This window comes from Peromyscus californicus, unplaced genomic scaffold, assembly GCF_007827085.1.
Source record: "Peromyscus californicus insignis strain IS unplaced genomic scaffold, ASM782708v3 Scaffold_11__1_contigs__length_118956290, whole genome shotgun sequence".
Classification (NCBI taxonomy): domain Eukaryota; kingdom Metazoa; phylum Chordata; class Mammalia; order Rodentia; family Cricetidae; genus Peromyscus; species Peromyscus californicus.
Genome location: NW_026294402.1, coordinates 48,093,569 through 48,121,150, shown reverse-complemented (window position 1 = coordinate 48,121,150; position 27,582 = coordinate 48,093,569). Strand labels below are relative to the sequence as shown.

At 43.0% G+C, this 27,582-nt stretch overlaps 2 protein-coding genes and 1 long non-coding RNA gene across 7 annotated transcripts in view; 1 reads left to right on the top strand and 2 right to left on the bottom strand.

Moving 5' to 3' along the window:
- Window positions 1-16,361, top strand: part of Acat1 (acetyl-CoA acetyltransferase 1) — a 36,304-nt gene extending 19,943 nt beyond the window's left edge. Inside the window, exons 10-13 of one of the 4 annotated variants that reach the window (XR_008222821.1) lie at window positions 5,081-5,145; window positions 5,827-5,984; window positions 15,123-15,215; window positions 15,341-16,361. Coding sequence is in view for 2 of the 4 variants with exons in the window: in XM_052760447.1 (XP_052616407.1) it covers window positions 5,081-5,145; window positions 5,827-5,984; window positions 6,680-6,800 (344 nt within the window). In the remaining 2 variants the exon portion in view is untranslated. Of the gene's footprint in view, window positions 1-5,080; window positions 5,146-5,826; window positions 5,985-6,679; window positions 9,737-15,122 lie in introns of those variants that run through there. The other 3 variants (XR_008222820.1, XM_052760452.1, XM_052760447.1) reach the window with 3 other exon arrangements.
- On the bottom strand, window positions 194-5,072 carry LOC128124302 (uncharacterized). Its single transcript, XR_008222822.1, has 2 exons — window positions 3,790-5,072; window positions 194-3,692 (listed from the first exon to the last, which is right to left on the bottom strand). It is a non-coding gene; the product is annotated as an uncharacterized LOC128124302 (long non-coding RNA).
- A 2,075-nt stretch (window positions 16,362-18,436) lies between the features above and the next one.
- The window catches only part of LOC128124263 (protein NPAT), a 43,543-nt gene continuing 34,397 nt past the window's right edge, over window positions 18,437-27,582 (bottom strand). The window contains exons 16-18 of one of the 2 annotated variants that reach the window (XM_052760439.1): window positions 23,924-23,984; window positions 22,696-23,830; window positions 18,437-21,414 (exon numbers count right to left, since the gene is read on the bottom strand). In XM_052760439.1, coding sequence (XP_052616399.1) covers window positions 21,337-21,414; window positions 22,696-23,830; window positions 23,924-23,984 — 1,274 coding nt within the window. In that variant the 3' untranslated portion in view covers window positions 18,437-21,336. The remainder of the gene's footprint in view (window positions 21,415-22,695; window positions 23,831-23,923; window positions 23,985-27,582) is intronic. The other variant, XM_052760442.1, reaches the window with a different exon arrangement.

Genomic DNA, 27,582 nt, shown 5'->3' with positions numbered 1-27,582 from the left:
ACCTGGGGAGGAAAGGATGTATTCAGCTTATGCTCCCACATTATAGTTCATCATCAAAGGAGGTCAGAACAGAAACTCAAGCAGGAACCTGGAGGCTGGAGCTGATGCAGAGGCTATGGAGAACTGCTCTGGCTTGCTTCTCATGGCTTTCTTAGTTATGCAAGACTACTGGGGTCCAGCCTCTAATAGGTCCCCCAGGGTTCCAGAAGAGATGCTACCAGTGGCAGGAATTAATCTGAGGAAATGAATCTAAGTACACCAAGCTCTTTATTCTTTATAAAGTGCACACATACACTTTGTTCTTCTGAGTCAAAAATCTATCTCCACAGCTTCAATTCTGTTCTCATCCTTCACTCCTTTCTTGCATGATATCTCTCTACGTTTTTCTGCTGTACTCTCTAAATTCTGTCGTAATTCTCCCATCTAGTTCTTCCCCATCTCGTTCCTCTAATCCTCTCTTCTAGTCCTCAAGTCTCTGTCTTCTAGTCCTCAAGTCTCTCAGGTGTTTCAGTTATATACCCATACAAAGCAGCAATTCTCTGGCCAAGGGAAGGTCACTCAGACTTGAATTTTTACAGGGCCATAAAGGCAGACAAGCGGTTTTTCTCAGGCAGTGACTGCCAGGCTTTCTTTTACAACCCAAAAGGGGAGTGGTTAAAGGAGGTGGGGTCAACTAAGAGCTAAAATCAATTAATATATCAGAAAAAGGGAATTTATGTGCTCAAACTACATTCTTAGACATGGTTAGGTAAAATGTTAGGAGTCTACAATGTTAGTATAAATCATGAGTAAAATAAAACTGTCTACTTTTCTTTGGGGTTTTAACTGTCTCAGTTTTAGAGTTTTAACTTGGCTGTGCCATTTTCTGGCAGGGTAGGGGTAGCTAGGCAGCCTGTGTCACAGTTTGATGTACCTGGTATATAAAAAGCCCTTCTGTTCTAAGAAGGGTTAAAGCTTAATTTGCACAAGAAACAAAGCTATATACCTAATGTCCACCTGGCCTAGGTGGTGTTTCCGTATGGATATTTACCTTAATTCAGGAGACTAGCAGGTGGTCTGGAATGCTTATTCTGTCTGCTGTTTGTCCTTCAGTGTTTGAGAGGTATTTCAGATAAAATGCTTTTGTCCTGAGCTGGCCCTGGCCTTGGATGCTAGCTAAAGGAGATATCTGATTCTAATGCTAAAAAAGAGAAACAAAGCCTGGAAGAAGGAAGCCTTGCCTGTGTGACTGTTATCCAAATATCTTAATTGTATAGGGAAATACTATGCCCAAAGAATGATCAATCCACACTGTTAATTCTTAAGAAAAAGAATCAATTGGGGAAGCTATAATAGCACACATGAAATTTATTGCAGGAGACAGCCGATATATTTAAAAGCCAAATAACATCAATACTCCTTGAGCCTTGGCTTTATTCTCTGGAAAAATCCTTGGCTCTTCCAGGTAGTAGCTTTGCCATAGTCAGCTGAATTCCTACTACATATTTCTGTGGCTTATAGCACTTAGTCTGCCCTTATTACAGAACCAGGACCAATAGTCCAGGGATGGCATTACCCACAATGGGCTGGGCCCTCCCCCATCAATAACTAATTAAGAAAATGCCCTACAGGCCTGCCTATAGCCTGATCTTATTGAGGCATTTTTCTCCCTTCAGATGGCTTTAGCTTGTGTCAAGTTGACATAAAATTAGTCAGTACACACATGCTAATCAAGTATTCTGTCACTGAGCTATATCCCCAGCCCTCCTTTTGGCACAGGGTCTCACTTAGTTATGCAGGCAGGCTTGAGCTCATTCTATAGCCCAAGCTGGTTTTGATCTTGTTATCTTCCTGCCACAGTACCCTTGGCTAGGATTATAGACTTGTGCCACAATGCCTGTCTTGACCGTTTTTATTTTTTTTAATTAAAAAAAAATTGTGAGCTGGGTGCACACACCTTTAATCCCAGTACTTGGGGGGCAGAGGCAGGTGGATCTCAGTGAGTTCAAGGCCAGCCTGGTCTACAGCACGAGTTCCAGAATAGCCAGGACTGTTATACAGAGAAACTGTCTTGAAAAACCAAAAAAAGTGTGTGAATGTATGTTTTTGCCTCTGGAGGCCTGGGGTGCTTTCTTTGATTGCATTCCAACTTTAGTTTTAAAAATAGGGTCTCTCCTTGGTAACACATAGTAATGAAGTTAGCTGTTTCTATTTTGATTGAGGTAGAAGTTCCTTTAATATTTTTGCTAAAACCTGCTTTATATAATGATTTAAGGGGCTGGCAAAATACATTAGTGGGTTAAAGGTGCTTCCTGCCAAGCCTAATGACCTGAGTTGAATCCCTGGAACCCACATGGTAGAAGGAAGAGAACTCATTCCCACTAATTGTCCTCTGACCTCCACAGGAGTCATGCCACACATGTGCCCCCTCATACAAAATAGCTCCCCCCGCCCCAATTTTTTTTTTTTTTTTTTGGTTTTTTGAGACAGGTTTTCTCTGTGTAGTTTGGGTGCCTGTCCTGTCCTCCCAAGTGGTGAGATTAAAGGTGCGCACCACCACTGCCCACCCCCCACCCCCAATTTTTTAAAGGATATTATTTAAAAACAAAAACCATGCCCGGCATGGTGGTGTACACCTTTAATCCCAGCACTCAGGAGGCAGAGGCAGGTGGATCTCTGTGAGTTTGAGGCCAGCCTGGTCTACATAGGAACTTGCTTAGTAGGCCAGGGTGCTAATGCTGTTAACACAGAGAAACCTTGTCATGAAAAAACCAAAACAAAAAACCTCCTGTTATCCATCCTATGTGAGTAGGGAAAAGGAAAAGGCATGTTTTACCCACCAGGCTGCAGGTAAAACAAATATGGAAGTGGGAGTCGAGAGAGACAACAACAGTCACTGTCTGTCATCTGTGTGATGGGCAGCGGAGGTCAGAGGACAACAACATCTGTCACTGTGTGATGGGCAGCGGAGGTCAGAGGACAACAACATCAGTCACTGTCTGTCATCTGTGTGATGGGCAGCGGAGGTCAGAGGACAACAACATCAGTCACTGTCATCTGTGTGATGGACAGTGGAGGTCAGAGGACAACAACATCTGTCACTGTCTGTGTGATGGGCAGCGGAGGTCAGAGGACAACAACATCTGTCACTGTCTGTCATCTGTGTGATGGGCAGCGGAGGTCAGAGGACAACAACATCTGTCACTGTCTGTGTGATGGGCAGCGGAGGTCAGAGGACAACAACATCTGTCACTGTCATCTGTGTGATGGGCAACGGAGGTCAGAGGACAACAACATCAGTCACTGTCTGTGTGATGGGCAGCGGAGGTCAGAGGACAACAACATCTGTCACTGTCTGTCATCTGTGTGATGGGCAGCGGAGGTCAGAGGACAACAACATCTGTCACTGTCTGTGTGATGGGCAGCGGAGGTCAGAGGACAACAACATCAGTCACTGTCTGTCATCTGTGTGATGGGCAGCGGAGGTCAGAGGACAACAACATCAGTCACTGTCTGTGTGATGGGCAGCGGAGGTCAGAGGACAACAACATCAGTCACTGTGTGATGGGCAGCGGAGGTCAGAGGACAACAACATCAGTCACTGTCTGTCTGTGTGATGGGCAGCGGAGGTCAGAGGACAACAACATCAGTCACTGTCTGTCTGTGTGATGGGCAGCGGAGGTCAGAGGACAACAACATCAGTCACTGTCTGTCTGTGTGATGGGCAGCGGAGGTCAGAGGACAACAACATCAGTCACTGTCTGTCTGTGTGATGGGCAGCGGAGGTCAGAGGACAACAACATCAGTCACTGTCTGTGTGATGGGCAGCGGAGGTCAGAGGACAACAACATCAGTCACTGTCTGTGTGATGGGCAGCGGAGGTCAGAGGACAACAACATCAGTCACTGTCTGTGTGATGGGCAGCAGAGGTCGGAGAGAAGCAACATCAGTCACTGTGTGATGGGCAGCGGAGGTCAGAGGACAGCTTTGTGGAGTTGGTTCTCTCCTTCCGCCTCTCTGGGATTGGAGGGATTGAACTCAGGTCTACAGACTTATACAGTGACTACTTTACTGAGTAAGCCGTCAAGTCAGCACTCATCTTCACCTTTCAGATCTGCTGGGCCCTCTCTGTCCAGACCTGAAACAGAATTTGCTTTATAACCCATTCAGCTTTGCATTAGCTCGTCTTGGGTGTATTTGTGGTACTTGGGATTGAACTAACAGCCTCATGAACTCTACCCAAGTTATACAACCAAACTCAATTATTATTTTTTTTATTTTAAACATTTATGTATAGGTATGTGTCAGCATGTGGGAATGGGCACTGTTGCCCACCAGATGCCCATGGGGGCTATGGAGTTAGAGGCAGTTGTGAGATGTCTGATATGGGTGCTGAGAACCGAACTCTGTTCCTCTGGTAGGACAGCATACGCTTGCAACTGCTCCTAGACCAGTGGTTCTCAATCTGTGGGTCACAACCCCGAGGGCCAAACACCCCTTTCTCAGGGGTCACATATCAGACATCCTGAATACCAAAATTTACATTACGATTTATAACTAGCAAAATTATGAAGTAGCAATGAAAATAATTTTATGGTTGGGGTCACCACAACATGTGGCTGTATTTAAAGGGTCGAAGCATTTAGGAGAGTTGAGAACCACTGTCCTAGACAGCGCCATAGTCTCTGACCTCTGCCTGGGCAAATCAGTGTCTTAGAGACTAGTGCAGTTTTATTAAGAATAGAATCTTACAAAAGGAGCACAAATGCATAGCTGGGTGTGGTAGTACACACCTTTAATCTCAACCCTCAGAAGGTTAGGGCAGGCATGTCTTGAGGATGAGTCTACCCTGATCTACAGAGTGAGTTACAGCTCGGGCAGGGCTACATAGTGAGACCCTGCTGTTAAAAATAAAAAATAGCAAATATAGTCACATATGGCATAGAGATTAGTCTATGTGCATTTATTCGTTAGCTTTGCTTTTGAGTCACATACACACACACACACACACACACACACACACACACACACACATATATAATATATAGATATGGATGAATCTCTGGGTGTAATACGAGTTTAATGTTGTTTCTTTTTGCAGCATTTGCTGATGCTGCTGTAGACCCTATTGATTTTCCAGTTGCACCTGCATATGCTGTACCCAAGGTAAGAAAAGCTGAGGGGCCTATAACCATTTTGCTAACTTGTGCTTGGCTTATTGTATCAAGATTTCAGTACCCACATTGTTGATTGTGCTTTCAAAGGCAGACTTACCAAGCCTATGGGAAGACATTAAGGTCACAGGCAAAGAAAGATACTCAGGATGCTTAGGGGTTCAGAGATCTCAGATGTGTACAGCAAATATATGCTTGCAAGTGATGTCCTCACCTTGACCTTTTGTGTGACAAGGTCTTGCTATGTTGTCTAAGCTGGTCTTGAACTTGAGATCCTCCACCTCATACTCCAGCATCTTAGGATTGGAGGTGTGTACAATCTCATCCAGCTAGAGTTGACATCTGAGAATAGAACACAGATAAAGAAAGGAGTATGCCTGAGATAATCTCACAGCTTTTCTAAAGAAACTGAGGGGACATGTGGGAACAGACAAAACTCTGCAAGAATATAGAACTAAGTAACATATAGCCAGCAAGATAGATCTTAAGGACATATAGCAAACAAAATTCTGATTATAATACAGAGAGAAAAGCAAAATCTGAAAACAAATGCTTCCAAAAAGAAAAAAAAAAGCTCTTCCTATTTAAGTAACTACATCAAGGGGAAATATAAACCAAAACTGTAAATTTTCTAGAAAATATCTGGATAACCATCTCTGAAATTTATCTTTAGGTTCTTAAATATGCAGGATTGAAAAAGGAAGACATTGCCATGTGGGAAGTAAATGAAGCGTTCAGTGTGGTTGTACTGGCCAATATTAAAATGCTGGAGATTGATCCCCAAAAAGTGAATATCCATGGGGGAGCTGTTTCTCTGGGCCATCCAATCGGGTGAGTACCATACACATAATCCCCCCTAAGCTAATAGCTGCTTCTCTCTCTCAGCTGCTTCCCCATGGCTCCTGCTGCTCTTTGATTAGCAGTTTTCCTTCCCATCCATCTTTAAGATGAACATATTTCTGATAGATAACATCCAGCAGGGACACAGACCTAGCACATCTGCAGCGTGAAACCTAACTGTCAGAGTCAGGGTTTCTACTGCTGCGAGACACCACAACCAAAGTAAGTTGGGGAGGAAAGGGTTGGAAGTGAGGACAGGAACTCAAACAGGGCAGGAACCTGGAGGCAGGAACTGATACAGAGGCCAAGGAGGAGTGCTGTTTACTGGCTTGCTCAGCCTGCCTTCTTCTAGAACCAGGACTACCACAATGGGCTGGGCCTTCCCCATCAATCTCTAAGCAAGTAGCCTAGTCGTATCTACAGCCTGATCTTATGGAGGTCTCAATTGAGGCTCCCTCCTCTCAGACAGCTCTAGCGTAAGTCAAGTTGACATAACGGTGCTGAACAGTAAAGAAACTAACGCCCAGGCTTTTCTAAGAGCTGTAACCTCTTCCTGAAACTCATTTCCTAAACTTAGAAGTAGTTAACTCAGCCACAAGTTCTGGCTAATAAGGTTTTCAAGAAGTTTTCTCATTAGTCCTAAATTCTGTCCTTCATTAAAGAACCAAATGCTTTCTTGATCCTAGGATGTCTGGAGCCCGGATTGTTGTTCACTTGGCTCATGCCTTGAAGCAAGGAGAATTTGGTCTGGCCAGTATTTGCAATGGAGGAGGAGGTGCTTCTGCTGTGCTGATTGAGAAGCTGTAGACAGCCTGTTTTAGGAGACAGTTCATGTGATCAGAAACCCTGCTGACGTGAATGTGACTCCCTTGGGCCAGCTTATGTTCAACATAAGCTACTTTGTTTTTTATTATTTTTTATTAAAATTAAAAAAAATAATAATCATATCCAAAACCTTTTGAAAGTACAAATAAAAATTTTTCCTTTAATTTTTTTGGTAAACTTGAACAGTCTGACACTATACTTGAAATACATACCAATGTAGGTGCTAGAGATATGGTTCTGCAGTTAAGAGCATCTGTTGCTAGCCAGGGGACTGTAGCACAGCCTTTAATTTAAAGCACTCAGGAGACAGAGGCAGGCAGATCTTTGTTGAGTTCCAGGCCAACCTGGTCTATAGAGCTAGTCTCATGACAGCCAGGGCTACATAGAGAGACCCAGTCTTGAAAAAACAAAACAAAACAAAAAGAACATCTGTTGTTCTTGTGGAAGATGTTTGATTCCCAGGACCCACATTTGGTGTCGCACAACCAGGGAGGACTTGCACACAATGTTGCAGATGCCAGAGAAATGAGGTATTATTCTTCCTTTTCTCACTAGCTGCTGGTATAAGTAGAGGGAAGCCATCCTAGGAGACACTTTGTAATGGGTTCTCTCCTGATTAGAGCAGAGTAGAAGATCCAGCAGTTTCACATCTAAATACACCAAAGAAATAAGAAAGTCACAGGTGGGTTCCTTCAGGAAGGCCACTGATCACCATTACAGTAGCAGTGACAAGGCTCCTTGACTTTCTCAAGCCCCCAAATCACCTGTTTAGCACCCAGCAGACTTCCCATTCTGCCATTAGAATGAACAGAATAAGACTGTGGCTGTTTGTTTTCTGTTTGTTTTTCAACTTTACTCTTTGAGCAGTCAAAATTGGTTTCAAATAAAGTTATGCAGTACAAATGAAAATAAGATGGTCAAATCTTCCAAGTAAGCATGAACATTCATGTCCACTAAGCCAGCACTGAAGATCCTCAAAGGAAACCCACAGAGCAGGAAGAAACAGTCACAAACATGAGAACACAAGAAAGGATAAATTCCATGAGAGGAACTGAGACCAGGAGAGAATAAAATAGACCATGCCCAACTCAGTAAACAAGCAGAGCTCTAGAACGAAAAAGGAAGAACTAATAAAACCAACAAAACTATCAAATGGGCAAATTCTCAGCCCAAATTTTTAATGACTTGAACATCTCAATTAAAAACACAATCCAAGGCCTGGAGAGATGGCTCAGAGGTTAAGAGCACTGTCTGCTCTTCCAGAGGTCCTGAGTTCAATTCCCAGCAACCACATGGTGCCTCACAACCATCTATAATGAGACCTGATGCCCTCTTCTGGCATATGGCAAAACTTGCAGAAAATCTTTAAAACAAACAAACAAACAAAACCATGATCCAAGTGTTGTCTACAAGAGAAACACCTCGCTGACAAATCTCAGAGACTAAAAGTGGCAGAATGGGAAACAATATGCTCTTCAATAGAAGATAAAAGCAAGCAGGTGTAGCTTTCTTCATGAATGACAGATGCTAGATTTCAAGATAGCTTCTCAGAAAAGCACCAAAGAAAGTCACTATAAATGAAGGGCACATCAAGAAGACAGAACAGGGTGTGGAAAGTAGCTCCTTCAGTTGTGTTTGCTTAACATACCCAAAGCCCTGGGTTCTATCCCAGCACTACATAAATAGAGAGGCAGGGAGGGGGTGTAGAAGAAGAAAAGAAGAAATAATTGAAAGTATATACAGATGAATGTTGATGTACTCAACTTCCTAATACTGAACAAAAATGAACAGTAACATTATCCACTAATTGAACCTATTGCCACTCATCAATAGATAACATCCAAGGGTGCAGGGATTCAAGAATGAAACTTCAGAATATAGAACCCAGAAATAAACTCACACAGCTATGGCTGACTCTCAGCAACTGTTGGAGAAGAAAAGCCTCCTCAACAAATGATGGTGGGGAAACTGGATGTCCCCACAAAGAATGAAACTAAGTTTAAAATGGATCAAAGACATTAATTTACTACTTGAAACTTTGAAACCCACCACAGGGAAGAGAAAATAGTTACCAATACAGGCACATGAAAGTACTGACTAAGACTCCAGCAGCCCAGGAAAGCCAAGCAAGAACTGAGAAGTGGGTCTGCACAAAATTAGGTTAAGCACAATAAAGTTAATAGACTGCAAAGATAGTCTACAGAATGAAGAAATGTTTGCTATTCATCTGATGGAATATTCATATTCACGATATATGAAAAACAAAAAAATCAACACCAAATGGGGGACCCATACCAAATAATCCAATCTGTTTGTGCAGATGGACAGTTCTTAAGAAGTGGAAATGGTCTGTAACCATGAAAGTGTTCACTGCCCTTAGCCACCGGAGAAATGCAAATCAGAACTAAATTGGGGGCTCAGGAAATTCCTCAGGAAGTACCTGCCACACAAGCACAAGGCCATGATCCCAGATTCTCAGCATCCACATAAAAGCTGAGGGTGGTGTATGAGTCTGTAACCCTAGCACAAGGGTAGGGGGCTAAGATGGGGAAACAGGTGAATCCTTAGTTTGTTGGTTATTGGTGGGCTCTTGGCTCAGTAAAGGAATACTTTAAAAAAAGATGAGAATGTGTGGGGGAAGGGCCTATGGAGCCAGGTGCTAGTTGGCCCCGAGGGAGAGTATAGAGGGTGGAACTCAAGTTGTTTACAAAAAATATGATTGGAGCTTCAGATTAAGAAAGATGATGTCGGTACATGATTCCCTCATAGACAACACTGTAAATACTGTAGACTAGGCGTGTGATTGGGTAACCTTTAAGCTGATCAGTCCAATGGGGCATTTGCTCACCCTCTCCCCCATCTTGTTTTCTTTATGCTTTAAAAGCTTGTTATTTTAAAATAAATGAGTCCTTGCCTGACTTGGCTCCCTGCTGCGTCTGATTGTCTCCAGGGTAAAAGGGAGGCTGGGGAACGGGCGAGCAGCACACTTACCTTTCCTCAGTTCCAGGTCTCCCTTCTTGGGGGACCTAAGTTCCCAGTAGGGCAGGACCCCACAGCTGGTGCCCAACATGGGGCTTGAAGTAAGGTCTTCCTTAGTAAGTGAGGTCTTCCAGGGTAAGTGAAACCCTCAGTATGGGTAACACAATCTCACCAAAGGAAAAGCCAGCTCTCAAGGCCCTGTGCTACATGCTCAGGTCCAGGGGGCTTGAAATATCTGAACTTGATGCCATCGCTACTTGGGAGACTATCATTCTCCTAGCACCCTGGGTGCCCAGTGCTAATCTCTTTTCTTGGAGCACTTGGGACAGAGTGGAAAGATTGGCCAGAGAAAGGAAAAAACATTTTGATATAGCACCACCGTTGGGGTTCTATCCCACTGTTACTGCCCTTAAGGCCATGTTCCATCAGACTCCCTGCCCACTCCTCCAAGTACCCAGAAAGGGAAGGAGGACTCCCACATGATGGGGAGGACTGGGGAGGATAAAGAAAACAAGAAGAGAGGGAGAGGGAGAGTGGGCTAAGTTTGAGGAGGAGGGTGCTAATGGTATGGAGGCAGGCATGATAGAAGTTAAAGCAGAAGTAAAAGTTTCTCCCTCTGCACCTTCTGAGTCATGCACCCCAACAGAGCAAGGCCCTCCACCGTATGCCCCAATGTAGAGGAACGAACCTCACCATATATGGCCCTTAGAAGGGACCTGCATGACTATGACCCCCACAGCAAGCCATCGCCTGGGGAACAAGAGGCCAGTGGTCCTGTGCTTTTGGAGGCCTATGTCATCCACATAGGACCCAAGGGAGGGCTGGTCACAGAGCTGAGGGAACAGACTCAACCCCCCCCCCCCCCCAGGCATTTCCTGTCAACTTGGCTCCCGATCCTAATAGACCTCAGGAATGGTACCAGTGGGAGGCCAAAGACCTTAAGGAGCTCTGCAAGGCAGCTGCGGAGGATGGTCCAAATTCCCTTTGGCCCCAGACCTTGTTGCAAGATATTGCCTATAACCCCTGTGTATCCAAGGACTGGCTAGATTTGGCTAAGGCTGGCCTTTCAAGCACCCAGTGCATTAAATGGTATGCCCATTACAAGGAGGAATATAGGGAACAGAAAGTCTATAAAAAGACAGATACACGGGAAGTAGTGCTCTTGCTCTGGCTGAGCAGAGGACAGCAGCGGTAGGAAGGGTAAGGAGGTTTTAGTCTCAGCTCTTAGCTATTGCTCTGACCTCTTGGCTTTTAACTCTGTATTTGGCTCTGTGTTTCTTATTTAACAAGACGGTTACATCTACAATAGGGTGCGGGCAGAAGCCAATCAGGCTGCTCAGCCTGCAATTCCAATTACCTATGGCATGTTGGCAGGGACAGCTGAAAGATATTCCACAGGAATTCAGCAGGCTGTGGTCCCAGGCCCATACAGAGACCAGGTCCGACAGGCGGGGCTGGCGGCTTTGGCCAAGCTAGATGAGGGGCCCACGGAATCCTCCATAGCAGGGGTCAGGCAGAAGCCCACGGAGACCTTGCCAGAGTTTATAGACGGGGTCTAGCAGAGCATTAATCGCAAGCTCCTGGCTGGGAGTCTCAGCAACCAATTCACAAGAATATTGGTCTAGGATAGAATCAACTCTGAGCAACCCTAGGGACCTGCTTTAGATGCGGCCAGGAGGGGCACTTCAAGTGAGAATGTCCATTGCTGCAGTCCCCCGTTGGCCAACAGAAAGGCCCAGGTCAACCTCGGGGACGAAAGCTCGCCTCCACCCCATGCCCTAGGTGCCAGAAGGGATATCATTGGAGAAAGGACTGTAGATCAAAGTTTAATACCGATGGGAAGCCTTTAAACTAGAACAGGGGCTCCCTCTAGCCCCGTCAACCAAAGGAGGAGCCCCCCTTAAGAGGGGTTGGGCACAACCCTCCAGAGTGGCCCATGCCAACTGGACAGTTCCCCGGATTCCAGGTCACCGCCCCAAGATGAGTGTTGTCATAGATGGAAAAAGGTTCCACTTTCTAGTGGATACAGGAGCTGACAGGACAGTAATCTGCCAGGAGGAGGTGCCCCCTCATTGGGACTTAGCAGTCGGACCCTGAATACTGGGCCTAAGTTAGAGGCACTTCATACTCTAGTCAAGGAACAATTGGACCTTGGGCATGTACACCCTTCTATGAGCCCTTGGAATATACCTGTTTTTGTCATCAAAAAGGCCTCTGGAGCCTGGCGTATACTGCAGGACCTAAGAAAAGTAAATGAAAGGATGGAACTGGTGGGCACCCCTTTGAGGGGTTTGCCCTGGGTCCCAGCCATACCTGCTGAGTATGCCCTGGTGGTAATAGATGTTAAGGATTGTTTTTTCTCTATTCCATCCAGATGACTAAATTTGCCTTCTCCATTCCTTCCCTTAATTTTTCTCAATCTGATCAGAGGTTTGAGTGAACTGTGTTGCCCCAGGGAATGGCCAATGGCCCAGCTTTCTGTCAACAATATCTAGCCACCTTATTGGGGCCCCTGCTAAGGAAAGATGGGTCACTTGCCTATGTCTATATGGATGATATCATTTTGGGACATAGGGACCCCTCTCACTTACAAGATCTGGTACACCAGGTGCTAGAACAACTACAGAAAGAAGGATTCACAGTAGCCCCCAACAAAGTTCAGAGGGTGGCACCCTTTAAGATTCTTAGTGCAGACCTTACTCTGACCCAAACATGCACACTTAAGCCCAAGATAGATGTATGTCCCTGCATCCTTGATCCCAACTCAGTTACAGAGTGTTCTGGGAGAAATCAATTGCCAGATTACTGCCAGGTTACTGCCCTGGATTCCCATTTCCAAAGAGGACCTTGTACCCTTATTCTCCTTGCTGAAAGGCAAGAAACCTCAGGGTATCATTGTCCTCACACCTGAACATTCACCTGTAGCTAGAGTTTTCCTGCCTGGCCCACAGTCAGGACAAATCTCTCTCACCTGCCAGTCCCACAGCCGCTCAGACCCAACCAAGTAAACACAGAGACTTATATTGGTTACAAACTGTATGGCCGTGGCAGGCTTCTTGCTAACTTTTCTTACAGCTTAAATGAATCCATTTCTATAAATCTATACCTTGCCACGTGGCTCGTGGCTTACCGGCATCTTCACATGCTGTTTGTCATTGTGGCGGCTGGCAGTGTCTCTCTGACTCAGCCTTCCACTTCCCAGCTTTATTCTCCTCCTTGTCCTGCCTATACTTCCTGCCTGGCCACTGGCCAATCAGTGATTTATTTATTGACCAATTAGCAACACACTTGATATACAGACCATCCCACAGCATCCACCGGGCCATTCTCCTACAGATTCAGGAGACCTTTGATAAGGTCTCCCTAAGGAGATATTCTGTTGATCTTTTCACCTCCCTCTGGTTATTCACAACTGCCACCCTAATCTCAGAGGTACTGGTACAGGAGGGAGAGCCTACAGAATGGGTCCACACCTCCTGGGGAGCGCACCGAGAGTGTACTCTTAGGCTGATCAGCTTGCGGATGCTATAATCAGAGGTAGGACACAAGCCCAGAGACACTTTGGAATTGACCCTCAATCTATTGTCTTCCCTTTTTGGATGGCTGGTGTGGAATGGCTTTCCAGAGCTAATGCCCGGCTTGCACTCTCCCTTTAAGGGTTCTTGGGGTCCCTTGGCTGCCATTATGGGACTTCCCTATGGACAGTCATGCTCTGGAGGCTCCCGCTAAAGCTTCCTCAACTGTTCCCACCAGAACTCATCCCAGATGCCCTTCATGTATTCACAGATGGGAGCTGACCAGGCTCGGCCTTCGCCATTTACTAAGATGATCAGGACTCCACAGACCTGCGGGAGTTCCAACCCTGCCAGGGATCAGCACAATATAAGAAAGTGTTGGCAGTTGTCCTGGCCCTTCAAAATGTCCAGGGGCCTTTCAGTCTATACTCTGACAGCCTGTATGTGATGAATTTGCTACCACATTTGTCCCAGGCACACATTTGCCTGGATGCAAACCCTATCTCTCTGTTAATGATGACCCTCAGGGATTGCTGGAGGGGAGGGAGCATCCCATTCATGTGTCACACATGAGAGGGCACTCCAGGCTTCCAGGGTTCTTGGCTAGGGGAAATAGTTGGGTCAATGAGTTGGCCTCTGGGACCCAAATGCTTACATTACAGGAGGCCACTAACCTGCACGGCCTGACCCACCTTAATTGGAGGGGCTTGCAACATAGGTTCCCTCGCATACCTGTTAAAGATCTCAAGAAAATAGTACATACCTGCAAGACCTGCCAGCCCTTTCTCAGGGTGCCTCCCCTGCAGACACCAGGGGTCAAACCTAGAGGGCTGAAGCTAGATGTCCTTTGGCAAACTGATGTTACTCATTTCTTGCCCTTTGGCAAACTTTTTTTTTTAAAATTTTTTTCCAAGACAGGGTTTCTCTGTGTAGTTTTGCGCCTTTCCTGAAACTCACTCTGTAGCCCAGGCCTCAAACTCACAGAGATCCACTTGCCTCTGCCTCCTGAGAGCTGGGATTAAAGGTGTGTGCCACCACTGCCGCCTGACCCTTAGGTAAACTTAAGTACATTTTTGTTTCAATAGATACCTTTTCAGGGGCCTGCTGGGCCACAGCACACACGGGAGAAAGGACCAAACATGCACATTCCCATTTCCTTCAGTGTTTTGCTACTCTGGGCCTGCCATCACAAATTAAAACAGATAATGGGCCTTGCTTCACCAGCAGGGCCATGGCAGAGTTCTTTGAGCAATGGCATACAAAACACACCACAGGAATCCCCCACAACCTTCAAGGGCAGGCAATCACTGAGAGAAACCACCAATGCCTTAAAAAACAGCTTTTAAAACAAAAAGGGGGAGTAACCCCCCATATTCAATTACATCAGGCCTTATTCACTATTAATATTTTGAATTTGCCCAAAGGAGCCAATGAAACCAGGTTCCAAAAACTTTGGGGTCAGTTAAACCCCAAGACTCAGATTCAAGTATGGTGAAAGGATCTGGTGAAAGGATCCTTTAACATTTCAATGGAGAGGACCAGATCCCTTACTTACTATGGGAGGAGGGTATGGCTGCGTCTTCCCTATAGGGGAACTGGACCCAATCTGGCTCCCACCCAGGAATCTAAAATTCCTTCCTACCCTCCCCGCTCCCCCCACAGGAAGATGCCCAAAGCCAGACTGACTAATAAGGAGAAAAAAAGTCTATGGTGGTCTCAAGTCGATTTTAAAGCAAAAAGAAACAAGATAACTAGTAAGTCCAGGGGCTTATTGCCCTTGAGAAAACTTTGTGTTCCTTGGCTCTTGCAGATAATGGCACCCCAGACAGAACTCCTACTGGTGACTCTGGTGCTTCTCCAGGCAACAAACAAGGCCCCGAGAAATCCTCACCAACCTCAGAAGGTGACCTGGGCGGTGGGTGGTAAGTGCTGGCAATGGAAAGATCCTCAACAACAGTACCACTGTGATGCCGTCCCTGGAGGCTGGGGGCCTGAACTCTACTCTGACCTTTGTGATCTGTCTGGCAGAGGCTCCTGGGACGTTGGAGACTCGACCCCTGCTCATGAAGGCCGACCTGAATGCAAAGGGGTGAATGGGTGCAGCCTACCAGAGGTTTCAGATGCCCAGAGCCCAGGATGCTCCCATGCATTAAAGAGGGCCATCCTACGGGACACTTCTATGTATGCCCTGGAAGCAATCGGACAGCAAAGGAGGTTGCTCAATGTGGAGGTGCAAATGACTATTACTGTGCTCAATGGGGATGTGAACAAACCTGGACAGGCTACTGGATAAAACAAAGGGGTAATATCAAGGTCCGACGGGTCCCCCAGACTCGTCTGGCATCCAACCCCCTGTATGGCCGCTGCTCCAAGTATAGATGTAATCCCATCCAGATGACTATTACAGAGATAGGAAAGAGAGCGGTCAATTGGGACATAGGGGAACGTGGGACCTTCGATTATACCAGCAGGGACATGACCAGGGACTACTCTCCTCCATAAGGAGAACCGTCCAGCTCATTCAGGAGCCCCTGGTAATAGGGCTCACGAAACCTGTCCTACCCCTGGTTACTTCTCTCCCATTGGAGCCCCTCCCTCCTCCTCCCCTGCGAGAAGGGCCCGTTGGACTACCTGAGGATGAGGGACTTGCCCTGTCAGCGGTACAAATGGCATTTTTGGCCTTAAATTATTCCCGGACAGATCTCCCGCCTCCTGCTGGATGTGCTTACATCGACGGTCCCCCTTCTTTGAGACTGGGAATAGAAGGACAATTTTGGACAGAACATAGCCCTACCGGATGTAGGTGGGGTGACCCAACTGTGGAGGACCACACGGAGTTATCTTTCCCATGGCTGTTACAACTATGACCTGAATTACACCGGAGGGGGCTCCGGATGTCCATTGGAGGGGATGCAAGGAGATAAACCCCACAAACCGTCTCTGGCTGAGGCCTAAGGATTCAGGCATCTTCTGGCTCTGCTGCCAGACCGGACTGTCCCCTTGCGTTTCGATTGAACTCCTAACACAATGGAATGATTTTTGTGCCATAGTGCTGATGCTTCCCCATGTATTGTACCATGATAATGAGGTCATGGCGCGATTGAGCCGTCGGGTTAAGAGAGAACCGATGACAGCCCTGGCAGTGACCACCTCTTAGGGATGGGAGCCACCGGAGCGGGTTTGGGGGCCGCCTCTATGGTGTTACAACAAAAATATCAAGAGTTGAGGCATTTAACGGATGTAAATTTAGATAAGTTAGAAACCTCTGTTAGGTTTCTTCAAAAGTCCCTTGATTCGCTAGCACTATTGCCTTACAAAATCATAGGGGGCTAGACCTTTTGTTTTTGCAAGACACAGGATGTCGGTTGGCTGGACAAAACCAAGACCTACTAGCATAGCCAGGTGAGGACAGCAGCCATATGGACTTGTGCATGCACTGCTGCAGGTCAGGTGAGCACAAGTCGGGTCTGAAGTCTACCTGAGTTGCTGGGATCATGTTTTGGAGATCTATCTCTGAGCACTGGCGACAGTATAGGAGAGCTTATGCCGCAGAGCAGTTAGGCATCAGTACGGTCACTCTGGACAATTTTAAACATGATTGGGAACAGACAACACTGTGACCCAGCACTACCACTGAGTGTGAAATAAGAATATACCTAAACAAAGAGTGTAGCAATTCTCCAAACATAAACAAGCGTATCTGTAGCAGTTCTCTTCATAACAGCCCCAAATTGGAGAAAAACTGAACACAAAACATTTGCAAAACTATGTTCCCTGTGTTAAATCACAATGAAACTATACACAGTGTTGAGGAAGACTAAATAAAACATCAGTAGCTCTCACAATGAACATGCCACACTAATAAACTTACAGTTAATTCAGGAAGCTGAGTCCACGGTTCTAGAAGCCAGGGTAGTGATCAGCCTTTGGGCTGGCAGTCATTAGGAGGTAAGGGTGTTCTAGAGTGCTGACAGTCTTGGTCTGGGCTGTGTAGTTGAAGGAAATCCCTTGAAGTGTATGACTTTGTGCACTTTGTTGATATACTACGACTGTTAAAGCTTACATTAGGTTATCAGTTTGGGACCTATATACTGAGGAATGAAAGATAGTCTTCGTTTTCCATAATTGAAACATGGTGTTTCCACAAGAGCAGAAAACTTTGTATGAGAGTAAAAACACTGATTCATAACATATCAATCTGAGCCAAGGTGTTTCAGAAAGTCAAAGCAGAAAGTTTACATTAATTAAGGAATAACATATCTACATAGTTCCAACAACCATTAGAACTGGCTATGGAATGAAGAGTTCTCTAAAAATAGCTTGTCAAGAAATTCATAAGGATAGTGATACATATAAAACTTTACTGAGTGCTAGACATGGTGGGACATGCTTGGAGTTCAAGCCAGCCTGGTCTACAGTGAGCTACAGGACAGCCACACCTACAGAGAGATCCTGTCTCAAAAACCCAAAATGAAACCAAACCAACCCCCCAAAAACAACTTTATTGATACCTCATGATCTTTATCATTTGCTCATAGCAATGCTCCTGCCTCAGCCTCTCAAGTGCTGGGATTACAGACTTGTGTCACCATCTTTACCTCCATTGCTATTCAGCATCAATTAAGCTATAACGTAAACGTACTTTGAAAACTGATTTCAATGGAAGTTAGTTTGAAATAACATGATTCTGAATTAGGAAGTAGAAAAGGCATACTTGAAAAAACACAAATATTAACAGCTACAGTTATGATGCAACCAATGAACATAATCTCTGCACATAGTATATTAGTTCATACACATGTGGGTAAACGTAACACAAGCCTGAAATTCTTGACTATCAACTTTTGGAGTAAGCTGTATTTCATAATTCAGAACATTTTGGGTTTCTAAAAAAGTAATACAATGTGTGTACCATATTTCACAAAATAGCATACACATCAAGCAAACTCCTTCTATAGTAAAAGAATAATGCTCAGATAGAAGGAAATACAAGACTGTAAGAGGCCTCAGGCCAGGGCTGGAGAGATGGCTCAGCGGTTGGGAGCACTGACTACTTTTCCAGAGGACCTGGGTTCAATTCCTACCACCCACATGGCAATTCACACCTATGGCAGAACACCAATGTACATAAAATAGAAATAAGTAAATTTATTTAAGAAAACAAACAAACAACAAAAGAGGCCTCAGGCCCTTGATAATGCTTTGCCATGAAATGGGTTCTATGCTAAACTTGAGAACAAGGAGATGGTTGTCAGAAGCGTTCAGACGCTCGAACTGTAGGATTGTGAAATCGCAGTAGGATGAACTACAAATGATCATGGAAAAGGACAGTTTATTTTAACAAATGGTGACAAATGGCTAGAGTTAGATGAAAAGCATTCTTCCGTCATTTCTTCACACAGCCACCCAAACAAATTACATATGGATTAGAAGCCAACTGCTATTTTAAACAAGTTAAATAAAAGCCTAGAGAAATAAGTAATGATTTAGTTGAATATACATCTGGTATGGGATAAATACATGGGTTAGAAGAGACAACTACTTGCTGGCAGAAATGTAACTGATAAAAAGTCTCCTAAGGAAATAAATGACAATGTAAACATGTTTCTTTACAAAAATGTTCAGTGATGTTTTTATTTGTAACACCTAAAAACAGTAAAATGAATGCAGAGCAGATGACTTAGTGGCTAAGTGTTTGCTGTGCATGCATGGAGATCTGAATTCAGATCTTCAGCAGCCATGTAAACAGCATACATGTAAATGCCTCTGTGTACTTGTACCCTTGCTGCTGGACGTGGGAAACAAAGACAGGAGGATTGCTGGGACTTGCTGGTCAGCCAGCATAGCTTAAAACCATCAAACTCCAGGCCTAGTGAGAGTCCTTGTCCTAAGGGAAAATGGCAGAGAAATAAAAAATACCTGACAGTCTCCTCCGGTTGTGTATATGTGCAAATTATCTTTGGACTTAACTATCTAGTAGTTCAGGCTAGTTCACTAAAAATCCAGCAAGCCAGGCATGGTAACAGACACCTCTAATCCCAGAACTTGGCGGGCAGAGGCAGAAGGATCTTGGAGTTTGATGCCAGCCTGGTCCACATAGGACAGCCAGGGCTACATACAGACCCTGTCTCAAAAAACAAAACAACAACAAAACCCCACCAAAGAACAGGAAAGAGTATCCTGAAGAAGATGTGTGTGGTGCCTCCTACAATACTAGTACCTAGGAGGTAGAGGAATTCAAAGTCACTCTTGACTATATAATGATTTCAAAGTCAGTTGAAATACATGAAAGACACTAACTGAAAACACACAACTATTTAAAAAAAAAAATCATGAGTTAACTTATATATGGATTTTCAAAATTCAGCACATAGATTTGAGTTAAATAAGGAAATCTATAATTTTCTGCATTATGTGAATTCCTGAAAAACAGAATTAACTAACCTGCAAAGAAATTTAAACAAAAGTTTCTAAATAGGACTGTCAATATAAACCCAAACTTGTAATGTTAATGAAAATATATTTATTCAAACCTAACTGTAGGATAGACCCAAGCTGAGTTATGTAAACATTAACTGTATGATTATTTAGTTCCTTAGGAATAGATCAGTCATATAAAAATTTCACAATATAAATTTGTACAGTAAAGTCTAGCAATTAAAAAGATAATTTTTATATTGAAAACTTTTTTGTTGTTGTTACAGTAGGATGGATTTATTCGTTAAAGGCCCAGTACAAAAAAATGGTTGAAGAAAGTGACTTTTTAATAAAATATACACTTGTAGGAAAAAAAAATCCGAATATACCGATATTTAAACAGAAAGGACTTACGAAAACACTTCAATATCTAGGCACAATTGGTCAAGTATTAATGATAATTTCTGTCATTAAAGTTTAAACCAGCTTTTCAATTTGACTGTTGTTTATGTAAGTCCATCCAACAGAGAAGGCACCTCTCACTCCCCTTAAGGACCTTGAGAGCAACTATTTACAACACTTTAAGGAACACAATGTTCTATAGGTAAGTATAGACACAGTTATTTACACACCCCACTTTAGGGTAAACTAAATTACAATATAACTATGATTTGTATTTTTACATCTTATGATGGACATGAATTTCAAAGACACCAGAAGACAATCCTCCACATAAGCTTTTACATACAAGATTTAAATTAAATGTACATTGGTCACTAGTATGAAAAATTCTATGAATTAGTGCAATTCTTTGTATCCCCTATGCTTAGGGAAAGTTTATATATAATCAAGAAATCTCAACTACTACATAACTCAGTTTTTTATGGCTCAATAGTCTAACCACTTAATGTTCTGTAAAAGATCTCAAGAAGTTATAAATTGAAGTATCAGAACACTTAATAAATGGTTTATAAAAATCTCTTTAAAACAAAGAGAGCAGATAATCGGAATAAAGTACAGAATTTCAGAAATATAGCTTTTACTGCAACTTATGAGAAAAGGTGATAAAATATTGACTCTAGGGGGAAAATCACCAAACTGTTGCTTCCTGATTAGATATTTTCCTAACCAGTTGAGGTGGTCATCATTATTATTTTTTATGTAGTGGCTATAAATTTAAGTGTCTTATTAATATTGGCTGAAGGTAATTTATAAGAATAACCATCATCTTCCTCCAACGGAGATGAGAAACTACTCCAGAAGCCTTGGGCATCACAGAAGTCAAGACAATGTGGGAATATCAGGCTGATTTAAGCTCTATTTCTACACGATATACACATGTACAATATACAGTGTCAAAGCTGTACAGTTTTGCAGATTGGCTTTACATTTTTGCACATGTTTTGTTTTTCTAAAATAAAAATATACCAAGAACGTCTATTTACAAACTAGGAAGCTGCTTTAGAAACAGCATGACTTAGATATAAAGTGAAATCTCAGTACATTGAAAGTGCAGGTCATGTTTGCAGAGTCTGTCACTATACATTTCCTACACGCAGTTTGAAGGACACTAGTTTTAAACAGCTACTGTTCTCTATGTCAGGTGTTCACTCATCATAATGCAGTGACAGCAAGAATTTGTCCACATCCATTCCTGCTGGAAATGAACTAGGTAGCTTCTTTTTCTGTGAAGACAAAGGAGAGAAGGAAAAACAATTAAACATTAAAACTGCATCATTTTTGGGTCTGTTAGATTTTATTTCTACAGGGAAGGGAAGATAGGTTTTATTAACCCAATGTTAAAACACATTTTAATTGTAATTAAATATTAGTTTAGGGCAAAAGGCAAGAAATGAAGAGTATGTATATGAATATTGAGATGAGAACATGCTTCCTTCAAGGTGGACATTTTTGTCAAACCATAGACCTTAGAAAGCATTACTAACAGATACTGTTTTATTATACTGATTCATTTATTTTGTGTGCATGTGTGTATAAGTCAGAGGACTGTTTTTTGGGAGTTTTTCTGCTTCTACCATATGGTTCCTAGGGATCAAACTCTACAATCTTCAGCCTTGAGGACAAGCACCTTTACCAGATGACCCCTTTGCTAACACACATTAAAGACTACCTACCACTCACTCACCTAGTATGAAACATTCAGAATAGAGATGCTTTTTGACGTAGTAGACTATAAAACCAAAGGATAAGATGTATGATTTTATGTTAAATGATGAAGCACAGAAGAAGAGACCATAGACTAACCATGGGCAGTCACAAGGATGACAGCACTTGAAACAGAATTCAAACTCAGACTGCAGGGCACCAAACCTAGACACTCTTTCCCCCACCCATTATACTTTCTCTATGGCATTCACATACTGATTCAGTCTACTCAGTAAAACTAACAAACTTTAGATAAATGCATTGACCATTGATACTATCCTCCCACTGCCTTACTACTGCCAACCATGGTTAAAGAAAAAACAAGGGGACCTGAGTTTTTCTTCTGCTCGGTCAGGTTAACCATCATTAAAGACTACAGAAGAGATGGGAAACATGTAGAAAACTCCAAGTCAAAGAACGGAAGGTACTGTTTCACTTGGTAATTCATGTATTGGTAATTTCCCAGTCTTTCACATTTTATGTATCCCCATGGAAAATCCTGGGTAGTACTTTGACAGAAACATTCACTTTTCCTAAGGATGATACTTACAGACAACTTGTATCATTATGACTGGGAAACACAGGGGTTGGGGATTTACCACAGTGGTAGAGCCCTGTGTTTGGTCCTCAGCTCTGAGAGAGAGAAAAAAAAAAAAAGACTGGGAAACACTACTAAGTGTATGGTCTTGAGGGCACATCTGGTTAAGTAGCTGCAGCAAAACAGTACTGAACTCTCTATCTAACGTGAACACTGAAGGAAGGGACAGGAGTGGAACTGAAATGAAAAATTTCAAACTTGCCTTGATTTTCTTCTTTTTCATTGGTACTGATGAATTTGCAAGATTTTTACTAGAAGTACGGGAGTTTCGCTCTCGCTCATCTAATTCCTCAATTTTCCGCTTTTTTGTAGCGCTCCTTGAAGATGTTCTAAATTGCTGTGTGTTATCTTTCAGAGGAGTTGTCGTAGTTCTAGCGATTGCTGCCCTAGAGAGAATCATAAGCGTATGGGCAGCCATGCTCACACTGTTTTCACTGCCTGTCTCACTGGCTGGGCTGCAGGCAGGCAGGTCTGCATTGACAGGAGGGACCATTATTCTGGGCATGCTGCCATCTTCACCAAAGCGTCTACTAGAGGGCGCCTTCATATTGTCACTGGGTTCTTCTTTATGCTTTTCCCCTGCCCCTGAGCCAGGTGTCCGGGGTACTGGCAAATCAGTATCAGCAATCCTATTTACTGGGTTGTGCAGTGGAACATCCTGCAATATTTCTGCACCAATTAAAGAATTAGCAGATTTACTTTGCTCTTGTTTTAGGTCCTTCACAGTTCCACCTATAGAAGTAACACTTTTATTGTTTGAGGAGGTGGCTTGTTTTTTGGTCAGCTCCTGCAGGGACGCTATAGTTTTTTCATTCCGCAAGCTCCCATTCTGCTGTGCACCAGGCAGTTTTGAAGAGTCTGGACTCTTCTGCCTTTCCCCATCACTGCACAACTCATTCTCCTTGTTAGCTGTTGCTTTATGGAAAGATTCAAGGGCCACTTCTGTGGGGAAAGCTTTCTTTTCAGACTGAATTTCTTTCACAGTGCTGTGTCGGCTAAAGGCAGTTTCTGATTTAGATAAAATCTTGGGCACAGTTTTCTCCCTCTCTCTTTTAATGGCATTATTAGGAGGCGGTTTTAAGGTGGAGGGCACAATGGCTGAGTCGAGATGAGGGAAGGATGTTTCCTTCTTTTCTTTGTTTTGGGAGGTCATCTTATATTGTGTCCCTTGGCTATTTGTCACAGAAGAAACAGTGCTATCGAAACAGAGCACACGCCTATGACTTTCAAATGGCTTGCTGGCAGGAGCTACCCTCTCTGCTGAGAGGGGAATTGTGACCTCTTCTAATTTTTTCCCAAGTTCAGTGGCTGTATTCTTATCAGAAGCTTCAGTTCTACTGAAATGAAAATAAAACATCTAATTTTTAGCAACATGAAATCTGTTATTTGAGCATTTTAATTATCTATGATACAAACTATTTTATCCTCACCTTTGCATATGACATGCTCCTGGAAGGCTGGACAAATCTGTCAAATTATTTACTTGTTTTCCTGGAATTATAAATTAATTCATTAGAAAAGAAAAACATCTGCGAAAGAATGTATTCCTCTGAAAGAGGAGCTAGATGATAATATTACACAAGAAAAAATTTAAATGACAGCTAATTTACAAACAAAACACTTTCACATATACACTATTTTCTTATCTTTCTTATCTATTTACCTATCTACCTATCTACCTATCTACCTACCTACCTACCTACCTACCTACCTATCTAGAGACAGGGTTTCTCTGTGTAACAGTCCTGACCTGGAACTCACTTTGTAGAGTTCCAAGGCTGGCCTCGAACTCACTGAGATTAGCTTGCCTCAGCCTCTCAAGTGCTGGGATTAAAGGTATGCACCACTACCACCAGGCAATACTATTTTCTTTTTTAAATATTTACATTTTCTCCAACATACTCATCCATTTTATAGAGAAATCCAGATAAAGACCAAGTGATTTGCTTTAATTTCAGGCCAACATGAATTCAGCCTTCAAGAGCCACAAGCTCTCTACCAGTGTCTCTGAGTGAACTGACCCCATGGATACTAACACTTGCACACGGCCTGGTCCCTTACAGAAAAATGAAGTTGTACTTGCACATAACTTAAGCATATCCTTTAATTATCTCTAGGTTACTCATATGATATAATACAAATATGTTAAAAGCTAATATTGCATTGTTCAGGGAAAAATGATGAGAAAAGTCTGTTCATCACAAATGTAGTTTTCAACGGTCCAAAATTCTTCTGCCTGTGGTTGACTGAATCTGCAAATGTCAAAGAAACTGAGAAAGGAAGTCAACTGTACTTAGATCAAGATAACCTAAGTTTAAGAAAGCATCTTGGGGGAGGGAGCTATGATAAATCAGAAGTGGTGTTTGTGGGACTTGAATTTGGATGGAAGAAAGTCAAAATAATAAAATCACCAATGGAGAAAAAGAAAAGAGCTCCATGAAGTAGAGATAAGACTAGATAAACTTTTCTCCATAAAGAAGCCAGCTGGTCTACCAGCCACACCACGCTGCTTATGCTGAGCAACAGACGCTACGAGAGCTAGGGAGACAGTAACTACTGGAGGCTGAACTTAATGTAGATGGAGAAGACAGTGGACCAACAAGCCACAAATATGGTACCAGAAAAGGGGCACAAGGCCCTCACCATTTCTTCACCCCTGCCACTACCCAGATGAGCCAGACACGGAGTGCAGGAAAAGCAGCAGAATGGGGAATGTGCTGGACATCCTGATGGGACTCACAGACTTCACACAGCAGACTGGAGATTGAAGCAGAGGTGTAGTAAGGGGTCTCAAACTGATTCTCAACAGCCCCCACCCTGGCAAGAGCAGGGAGAAGCTGTATAGGCAGTTTGGCAAAATGCTACAGCATCTATAGACTGAACTAAAGTAAACCAATCAGGAAGAAATGTTGACTGAGAATATACTTCTATCAATTTTAGTTTGTATTTTAATCTTTGACCTAAATTTTTTCCTTTTTGTTATTACTTTTTAGTATTTGTACTTCTGTACTTTTAAGAGTTCAAGTGAAACTTAAGGCTTTATATTTGTCCTTCCTTTCTTTAAACCTAACATATAATATTTTCTCTGTTGCTTCCATATTTCTAACTCATATACTTCACTTTTCTTACTGTTCCCCTCTCCCAGTTAATTTCACTTGACTATTTAAATACTGACATCTGTTTATTTTAAAAAGATTTCAGAGTTCCATTTCAAAAACAGATCAACTACTATATTGAGGACTCAAATACACAGACAAGGAAATCAGTTCATGACAAGAAAATTAGTTATCAGAGTACATAAAATAATCAGTAATCATAAAATAAAGGAAAAATGTAAAAAAATGAAGCAAAACTTCAAGAAGGAAGTTGAGATGATGAAAGAGAACCACACAAAAGTTGTAGAAACGAGAGAACCAATCATCAAATAAAGGCACAGCAGAAAGCACTGTCAACAACAGGAGCAAGCCGAAGAATCAGTGCTGGGGATGGAGGTTAAGGTTGAGGCGAGACAGACATAAAGAGGAAAAGAAAAAACAAAACAAAACAAACAAAACAAAAAACCCCACAAACCAACATTTCTAAGGAAAAGGATTATATTCTAGAGATCAAATCTGAATCCAGGGATAGAAGGAGCTAATAAAATAGGTAAGTGCAGACAATGTAGTCAATTAAATCATAGCCAAGAATTTCCCAAGTCTAGAGAAAGAAAGATCTAAACACAAGAAGTATTAAGGATCCCAAATGGGGAAGTGGCTCAGTGGTTAGGAGCACTAGTTATTCTTCCAGAAGACTTGGGGTTCATTTCCCAGAACCTAGATGGTGGCTCACAGCCATACAATTCCAGGGGATACAGTGCCCTCTTCTAACTTCTGTGGGCACCAGGCATGCACAGACACCAGGCAGGCAAAACAGTCATATACACAAAATAAATAAACCTTTAAAATAAGAAAACAAAACAAACAACAACAAAAACCCAAAAACCAAAACCAATAGTGGCCAGAAAAGAACAATCCTATTCCCAGCACTTGGGAGGCAGAGCCAGGCGGATCTCTGTGAGTTCGAGGCCAGCCTGGGCTACCAAGTGAGTCCCAGGAAAGGCGCAAAGCTACACAGAGAAACCCTGTCTCGAAAAACAAAAACAAAAACAAAAAAACAACAAAAAACAAAAAAAACAAAAAAAGAACAATCCTATAACATATAATAGCCAAAATTTCAAAACAAAGAAATAACAGTAAAAACTGTAACCCACATAGAGGTAGAAACATCAAAATGACATGAGGTCTCTTGCCAACAACTCTTCAAGTCAGAAAAGCAGGAAAGGATATATTACATCAACCAAGCCAGCACTGCTAGAAGTTCCACTGTAACTAATAGATGGTAATTTCAAAGGTTGACCTCAGAAACCAGATACCTGCAGACTAAACAGTACAACTGAATGATGATTAATCAGACATCCTAAATAAATAACCTAGTGGTTATTATATAACAGTCTCCTGAGATTAAAGCCCTCCATCTTGTAGGGAAGCTCCTTAAGACACCGGATGTTAAAAAGGAAGTAAAAATGTATCCTGCAGGGAATTTCCTTAATCTCAGGAAGTAAACAACTCTTCAGCTTCAGGAAGTCACTAAGACTGATCAGAGTCACCACATCCCTCCCTCCCCAGGTATATATAAACAATAAGGACTGCCAAGAGATAGTCACAGACCAGCAGAGAAGCCTGAAGAGGTAGATCAGGTAAACAACCTGTTCGGCTGGAACCTCCAGCTCACTCCTGCTTGATCCTGAAAGCCCCATTTCTCTCTCTCCAAACCCCACCCTCTCAGAGAATCTCCAACAAAGAAAAGGCACCAAAAAGCCCAGTTTTGCATTCTTGGTGGCTGCGGTAGCTCATTCCCAAAAGTTGCCAGTAGCCCAAGATCCTGCCCAAAGTGGTCAGTTTTTAAATCACACTTGGGTACAAATCCAGCTTGTGGAGGACACATCATCACCCCTCACCTATAGGGTATATATGCTCCCTGCTTTAGTTCTGCTGCCTGACTTTTCTGGCCTGATCTGTGGGGCTGGGGGGCTCACCTGGGAAGTATCTTG